The 10,000-nt window shown below is 46.3% G+C and overlaps 1 protein-coding gene across 2 annotated transcripts in view; it reads left to right on the forward strand.

Moving 5' to 3' along the window:
• dync1h1 (dynein, cytoplasmic 1, heavy chain 1) overlaps positions 1–3,323 on the forward strand; it is an 83,181-nt gene extending 79,858 nt beyond the window's left edge. For both annotated transcript variants that reach the window (XM_079633885.1, XM_079633886.1), the window contains exons 77-78: positions 2,685–2,809; positions 2,885–3,323. In XM_079633885.1, coding sequence (XP_079490011.1) covers positions 2,685–2,809; positions 2,885–3,013 — 254 coding nt within the window. In that variant the 3' untranslated portion in view covers positions 3,014–3,323. The remainder of the gene's footprint in view (positions 1–2,684; positions 2,810–2,884) is intronic.
• Positions 3,324–10,000: the final 6,677 nt, after the last annotated feature.

The following is a 10,000-nucleotide window of genomic DNA, read 5'->3' on the forward strand; positions in this document are numbered from 1 at the left end:
ACTGAGTGAGTGAGTGTGTGAGTGAGTGACTGACTGACTGAGTGAGTGACTGAGTGAGTGACTGAATGAGTGACTGAGTGAGTGACTGAGTGAGTGACTGAGTGAGTGACTGAGTGAGTGACTGAGTGAGTGACTGAGTGAGTGACTGACTGAGTGACTGAGTGAGTGTGTGAGTGAGTGACTGACTGACTGACTGAGTGAGTGACTGACTTAGTGACTGAATGAGTGACTGACTGAGTGACTGACTGAGTGAGTGACTGAGTGAGTGACTGAGTGAGTGACTGAGTGAGTGACTGAGTGAGTGAGTGACTGAGTGAGTGACTGAGTGACTGACTGAGTGAGTGACTGAGTGACTGACTGAGTGAGTGACTGAGTGAGTAAGTGTGACTGAGTGAGTGACTGACTGAGTGACTGACTGAGTGACTGACTGAGTGACTGACTGAGTGACTGACTGAGTGAGTGACTGAGTGAGTGACTGAGTGAGTGACTGAGTGAGTGACTGAGTGAGTGACTGAGTGAGTGACTGAGTGAGTGACTGAGTGAGTAAGTGTGACTGAGTGAGTAAGTGTGACTGAGTGAGTAAGTGTGACTGACTGAGTGACTGACTGAGTGAGTGACTGACTGAGTGAGTGACTGAGTGAGTGACTGAGTGAGTGACTGAGTGAGTGACTGAGTGAGTGACTGAGTGAGTGACTGAGTGAGTGACTGAGTGAGTGAGTGAGTGACTGAGTGAGTAAGTGTGACTGAGTGAGTAAGTGTGACTGAGTGAGTGACTGACTGAGTGAGTGAGTGACTGAGTGAGTGACTGAGTGAGTGACTGAGTGAGTGACTGAGTGAGTGACTGAGTGAGTGACTGAGTGAGTGACTGAGTGAGTGACTGAGTGAGTGACTGAGTGAGTGACTGACTGAGTGAGTGACTGACTGAGTGAGTGACTGAGTGAGTAAGTGTGACTGAGTGAGTAAGTGTGACAGTGAGTGACTGACTGAGTGAGTGACTGAGTGAGTGACTGAGTGAGTGACTGACTGAGTGACTGACTGAGTGAGTGACTGAGTGAGTGACTGAGTGAGTGACTGAGTGAGTGACTGAGTGAGTAAGTGTGACTGAGTGAGTAAGTGTGACTGAGTGAGTGACTGACTGAGTGAGTGACTGACTGAGTGAGTGACTGACTGAGTGAGTGACTGACTGAGTGAGTGACTGACTGAGTGAGTGACTGAGTGAGTGACTGAGTGAGTGACTGAGTGAGTGACTGAGTGAGTGACTGAGTGAGTGACTGAGTGAGTAAGTGTGACTGAGTGAGTAAGTGTGACTGAGTGAGTGACTGACTGAGTGACTGACTGAGTGAGTGAGTGAGTGACTGAGTGAGTGACTGAGTGAGTGACTGAGTGAGTGACTGAGTGAGTGACTGAGTGACTGACTGAGTGAGTGACTGACTGAGTGAGTGACTGAGTGACTGAGTGACAGTGAGTGAGTGAGTGAGTGAGTGAGTGAGTGAGTGAGTAAGTGTGACTGAGTGAGTAAGTGTGACTGAGTGAGTAAGTGTGACTGAGTAAGTGACTGAGTGAGTGACTGAGTGAGTAAGTGTGACTGAGTGACTGAGTGAGTGACTGAGTGAGTAAGTGTGACTGAGTGAGTAAGTGTGACTGAGTGAGTGAGTGAGTGAGTGAGTGACTGAGTGAGTGACTGAGTGAGTGACTGAGTGAGTGACTGAGTGAGTGACTGAGTGAGTGACTGACTGAGTGACTGACTGACTGAGTGAGTGACTGAGTGAGTGACTGAGTGAGTGACTGAGTGAGTGACTGAGTGAGTGACTGAGTGAGTGACTGAGTGAGTGACTGACTGAGTGACTGAGTGACTGACTGACTGACTGAGTGAGTGACTGACTGACTGAGTGAGTGACTGAGTGAGTGACTGAGTGAGTGACTGAGTGAGTGACTGAGTGAGTGACTGACTGACTGAGTGAGTGACTGAGTGACTGACTGAGTGAGTGACTGAGTGAGTGACTGAGTGACTGACTGAGTGACTGAGTGAGTGAGTGACTGAGTGACTGACTGAGTGAGTGACTGAGTGACTGAGTGAGTGACTGAGTGAGTGACTGAGTGAGTGACTGAGTGACTGACTGACTGAGTGAGTGACTGAGTGACTGACTGACTGACTGAGTGAGTGACTGAGTGAGTGACTGAGTGAGTGACTGAGTGAGTGACTGAGTGAGTGACTGAGTGAGTGACTGAGTGAGTGACTGAGTGAGTGACTGAGTGAGTGAGTGACTGAGTGACTGACTGAGTGACTGAGTGAGTGACTGAGTGACTGAGTGAGTGACTGAGTGAGTGACTGAGTGAGTGACTGAGTGACTGACTGACTGAGTGAGTGACTGAGTGACTGACTGACTGAGTGACTGAGTGACTGAGTGAGTGACTGAGTGAGTGACTGAGTGAGTGACTGAGTGAGTGAGTGACTGAGTGACTGAGTGACTGAGTGAGTGACTGAGTGAGTGACTGAGTGAGTGACTGAGTGAGTGACTGAGTGAGTGACTGACTGAGTGACTGAGTGAGTAAGTGTGACTGAGTGAGTGAGTGAGTGAGTGAGTGAGTGAGTGAGTGAGTGAGTGAGTGAGTGAGTGAGTGAAATGTTAAAAAAGGGCGTCTGAGGGAGCTCTGCTGACGTGTGTGTGTGTGTGTGTGCGCAGGTCTGAAGCTGCAGGGAGCCGTGTGTGCGAACAACAAGCTCTCTCTGTCCACCACAATCTCCACTGACCTCCCGCTGACACAACTACGCTGGATGAAGCAGAGCAACAGCGAGAAGAGGAACATGGTGAGTGGAGACGCACACAGTGTCACTCACACACACACTCTCACACTCACTCTCTCGCCCCCTCTCTCTCTGCAGGTCACACTGCCCGTGTATCTGAACTTCACGCGGGCTGACCTCATCTTCACCGTTGACTTTGACATTGCCACCAAGGAAGATCCGCATCACTTCTACGAGCGCGGGGTCGCGGTCCTGTGCACCGAGTAGAAGAACACGCTTTACCCAGCATGCCTCAGTGTAGAGGAAGAGCTTGAACGCTTCTTTACCCAGCATTCCTTAGTGTAGTGTAGTCTAATCATAACTGTGTGTTGGGTATTCATAACTGTGTAGTGTAATCATAACTGTGTGTTTAATGGGACGAGGTCAGAAGGTCAGAAGCATGTTGGACTGTGTGTGTGTTTCTCACACAGATGTTTTAGAGGTGGTGAGAATTGTGTGTTTTAGATGGAAAAATGGAAGTTGATAAGTTTTGCATGAATGGTGGTTTTCAATAAAGCTCAGATATTCCTGAAGTGTATTTTGTGTCTGAATGTTATTCATCTGTGCCTGTAGGATCCTGAAAACATGCATGAGACTTCATAATCCATATAGACTATACAGTGCGGGAGATCCATATAGACTATACAGTGCGGGAGATCCATATAGACTATACAGTGTGGGAAATCCATATAGACTATACAGTGCGGGAAATCCATATAGACTATACAGTGCGGGAAATCCATATAGACTATACAGTGCGGGAAATCCATATAGACTATACAGTGCGGGAAATCCATATAGACTATACAGTGCGGGAAATCCATATAGACTATACAGTGCGGGAAATCCATATAGACTATACAGTGCGGGAAATCCATATAGACTATACAGTGCGGGAAATCCATATAGACTATACAGTGCGGGAAATCCATATAGACTATACAGTGCATATATAGACTATACAGTGCATATATAGACTATACAGTGCATATATAGACTATACAGTGCGGGAAATCCATATAGACTATACAGTGCGTGAAATCCATATAGACTATACAGTGCGGGAAATCCATATAGACTATACAGTGCGGGAAATCCATATAGACTATACAGTGCGGGAAATCCATATAGACTATACAGTGCGGGAAATCCATATAGACTATACAGTGCGGGAAATCCATATAGACTATACAGTGCGTGAAATCCATATAGACTATACAGTGCGGGAAATCCATATAGACTATACAGTGCGTGAAATCCATATAGACTATACAGTGCGGGAAATCCATATAGACTATACAGTGCGTGAAATCCATATAGACTATACAGTGCGGGAAATCCATATAGACTATACAGTGCGTGAAATCCATATAGACTATACAGTGCGGGAAATCCATATAGACTATACAGTGCGGGAAATCCATATAGACTATACAGTGCGTGAAATCCATATAGACTATACAGTGCGGGAGATCCATATAGACTATACAGTGCGGGAGATCCATATAGACTATACAGTGTGGGAAATCCATATAGACTATACAGTGCGGGAAATCCATATAGACTATACAGTGCGGGAAATCCATATAGACTATACAGTGCGGGAAATCCATATAGACTATACAGTGCGGGAAATCCATATAGACTATACAGTGCGGGAAATCCATATAGACTATACAGTGCGGGAAATCCATATAGACTATACAGTGCGGGAGATCCATATAGACTATACAGTGCGGGAAATCCATATAGACTATACAGTGCGGGAAATCGTGATTTGATCCTCTGCTGATTTTGTAAGTTCGCCCTCTTACAAAGAAATGAAGGGTCTATCATTTATGGTAGGTTTATTTTAACGGATAGAGACACAATATCCACCAAAAAATCCAGAAAAACGCATTATATAAAGGTTGTAAATTGATTATGTATGAATCGTGTAGAGATCTGTGGAGGGAGCCGTAGCTGTGAGTGGACCAGAACCCTCGTGAGGCGCGTGCAAACCCGGCGACGACTACAACACGTCTCGCCTGTGCTCGCCAACAAGGCTTTCTCCACAAGTACTTAATAATGTTGTGCTTGGGGATCAAATACTTATTTCACTCACTGAAAAGCAAATACATTTACAACCTTTATAGAATGTTTTTTTGAGGATTTTTGGTTGATATTCCGTCTCTATCCGTTAAAATAAACCTACCATAAAAATGATAGACCCTTAATGTCCCCCAGTGCAGTGTGTACATGTGCTCCGGCTGAACATGGAGCTGGCAGCTGATGCCTGGAGAGAAGAGTGCAGTCAGATCCTCCAGCGCCACCGTGTGTCCTGATCCGGCACTGCAGCAGGGCTGACCTCTGACCTACAGATCATGTGATTCTGACGGATTTATCGTGATGTGAGTGATTACAGGTTCAGCTTTAAACACACACACACACACACACACACACCAGAAGTGTGTTTTCATCGAGACATGAGCAGATGATCAGGGAAATAACCGGAACCGATGCTGGACTTCAGTTTTGCTGCTAAACTTTGTTTAAAGTGACAAGCATTTCAAATAATCAAACACTGAATATGAACATGATCTACACACACACACACACACACACACACACTTTCTCTCATATATTCCCTCACACTCTCTCTCTCTCATATACTCCCTCTCACACACACACACTTTCTCTCATATATTCCCTCACACTCTCTCTCTCTCTCACACACACTCTCTCATATACTCCCTCTCACACACACACACTTTCTCTCATATACTCCCTCTCACACACTCTCTCACTGACTCTCACACTCTCTCTCTCTCTCATATACTCCCTCTCACACACACACACACACACACACACACACTGACTCCCTCACTCTCACTCTCTCATATACTCCCTCAAACACACACACACACACACACACACTGACTCCCTCACTCTCACTCTCTCATATACTCCCTCTCACACACACACACACACACACACACACACTGACTCCCTCACTCTCACTCTCTCATATACTCCCTCACACACACACACACACACACACACACACACACACACACACACACACACTTTCTCTCATATATTCCCTCACACTCTCTCTCTCTCTCACACACACTCACTCATATACTCCCTCTCACACACACACACACTCACTCACTCGACTCACTCTCACACTCTCTCTCTCTCATATACTCCCTCACACACACACACACACACACTCACTCTCTCATATACTCCCTCACACACACACTCTCTCATATACTCCCTCACACACACACTCTCTCATATACTCCCTCACACACACACACACACACACTCACTCTCTCATATACTCCCTCACACACACACTCTCTCATATACTCCCTCACACACACACACACACACTCACTCTCTCATATACTCCCTCACACACACACTCTCTCATATACTCCCTCACACACACACTCTCTCATATACTCCCTCACACACACACTCTCTCATATACTCCCTCTCACACACACTCTCTCATATACTCCCTCACACACACACTCTCTCATATACTCCATCACACACACACTCTCTCATATACTCCCTCACACACACACACACACACACTCACTCTCTCATATACTCCCTCACACACACACTCTCTCATATACTCCCTCACACACACACACACACACTCACTCTCTCATATACTCCCTCACACACACACTCTCTCATATACTCCCTCACACACACACTCTCTCATATACTCCCTCACACACACACTCTCTCATATACTCCCTCTCACACACACTCTCTCATATACTCCCTCACACACACACTCTCTCATATACTCCCTCACACACACACTCTCTCATATACTCCCTCACACACACACACACACACACTCACTCTCTCATATACTCCCTCACACACACACTCTCTCATATACTCCCTCACACACACACACACACACTCACTCTCTCATATACTCCCTCTCACACACACTCTCTCATATACTCCCTCACACACACACTCTCTCATATACTCCCTCACACACACACTCTCTCATATACTCCCTCACACACACACACACTCTCTCATATACTCCCTCACACACACACACACTCTCTCATATACTCCCTCACACACACACTCTCTCATATACTCCCTCACACACACACTCTCTCATATACTCCCTCTCACACACACTCTCTCATATACTCCCTCTCACACACACTCTCTCATATACTCCCTCTCACACACACTCTCTCATATACTCCCTCACACACACACTCTCTCATATACTCCCTCACACACACACTCTCTCATATACTCCCTCACACACACACTCTCTCATATACTCCCTCACACACACACTCTCTCATATACTCCCTCTCACACACACACTCTCTCTCATATACTCACTCTCACACACACACACTCTCTCATATACTCCCTCACACACACACACACTCTCTCATATACTCCCTCACACACACACTCTCTCATATACTCCCTCACACACACACTCTCTCATATACTCCCTCACACACACACTCTCTCATATACTCCCTCTCACACACACTCTCTCATATACTCCCTCTCACACACACTCTCTCATATACTCCCTCACACACACACTCTCTCATATACTCCCTCACACACACACTCTCTCATATACTCCCTCACACACACACACACTCTCTCATATACTCCCTCACACACACACACACTCTCTCATATACTCCCTCTCACACACACTCTCTCATATACTCCCTCACACACACACACACTCTCTCATATACTCCCTCACACACACACACACACACTCTCTCATATACTCCCTCACACACACACACACACACTCTCTCATATACTCCCTCACACACACACACACTCTCTCATATACTCCCTCTCACACACACTCTCTCATATACTCCCTCACACACACTCTCATATACTCCCTCACACACACACACACACACACACTCTCTCATATACTCCCTCACACACACACTCTCTCATATACTCCCTCACACACACTCTCTCATATACTCCCTCACACACCACTCTCTCATATACTCCCTCTCACACACACTCTCTCATATACTCCCTCACACACACACTCTCTCATATACTCCCTCACACACACACTCTCTCATATACTCCCTCACACACACACACACTCTCTCATATACTCCCTCACACACACACACACTCTCTCATATACTCCCTCTCACACACACTCTCTCATATACTCCCTCTCACACACACACACTCTCTCATATACTCCCTCACACACACACACACACACACACACACACACACACTGACTCCCTCTCACACACACTCTCTCATATACTCCCTCTCACACACACACACTCTCTCATATACTCCCTCTCACACACACACTCTCATATACTCCCTCACACACACACTCTCTCATATACTCCCTCACACACACACTCTCTCATATACTCCCTCTCACACACACTCTCTCATATACTCCCTCACACACACACACTCTCTCATATACTCCCTCACACACACACTCTCTCATATACTCCCTCACACACACACTCTCTCATATACTCCCTCACACACACACTCTCTCATATACTCCCTCTCACACACACTCTCTCATATACTCCCTCACACACACACTCTCTCATATACTCCCTCACACACACACTCTCTCATATACTCCCTCACACACACACTCTCTCATATACTCACTCTCACACACACACTCTCTCATATACTCCCTCACACACACACTCTCTCATATACTCCCTCACACACACACTCTCTCATATACTCCCTCTCACACACACTCTCTCATATACTCCCTCTCACACACACTCTCTCATATACTCCCTCACACACACACACTCTCTCATATACTCCCTCACACACACACACTCTCTCATATACTCCCTCACACACACACACTCTCTCATATACTCCCTCACACACACACACTCTCTCATATACTCCCTCTCACACACACACTCTCTCATATACTCCCTCACACACACACACTCTCTCATATACTCCCTCACACACACACACTCTCTCATATACTCCCTCTCTCACACACACTCTCTCATATACTCCCTCACACACACACACTCTCTCATATACTCCCTCACACACACACACTCTCTCATATACTCCCTCACACACACACACTCTCTCATATACTCCCTCACACACACACACTCTCTCATATACTCCCTCACACACACACACTCTCTCATATACTCCCTCACACACACACACTCTCTCATATACTCCCTCACACACACACACTCTCTCATATACTCCCTCTCACACACACACTCTCTCATATACTCCCTCACACACACACACTCTCTCATATACTCCCTCACACACACACACTCTCTCATATACTCCCTCACACACACACACTCTCTCATATACTCCCTCACACACACACACTCTCTCATATACTCCCTCACACACACACACTCTCTCATATACTCCCTCACACACACACACTCTCTCATATACTCCCTCACACACACACACTCTCTCATATACTCCCTCACACACACACACTCTCTCATATACTCCCTCACACACACACACTCTCTCATATACTCCCTCTCACACACACACACACTGACTCCCTCACACACACACACACTCTCTCATATACTCCCTCACACACACACTCTCTCATATACTCCCTCACACACACACTCTCTCATATACTCCCTCTCACACACACTCTCTCATATACTCCCTCTCACACACACTCTCTCATATACTCCCTCACACACACACACTCTCTCATATACTCCCTCTCACACACACTCTCTCATATACTCCCTCACACACACACACTCTCTCATATACTCCCTCTCACACACACTCTCTCATATACTCCCTCTCACACACACACTCTCTCTCATATACTCACTCTCACACACACACACTCTCTCATATACTCACTCTCACACACACACTCTCTCATATACTCCCTCTCACACACACACTCTCTCTCATATACTCACTCTCACACACACACACTCTCTCATATACTCACTCTCACACACACACTCTCTCATATACTCCCTCTCACACACACACTCTCTCTCATATACTCACTCTCACACACACACACACACACTCTCTCATATACTCCCTCACACACACTCTCTCATATACTCCCTCTCACACACACACACACACACTCTCTCATATACTCCCTCTCACACACACACA

Source organism: Phoxinus phoxinus (genome assembly GCF_949152265.1).
Source record: "Phoxinus phoxinus genome assembly, chromosome: 13".
Classification (NCBI taxonomy): Eukaryota; Metazoa; Chordata; class Actinopteri; order Cypriniformes; family Leuciscidae; genus Phoxinus; species Phoxinus phoxinus.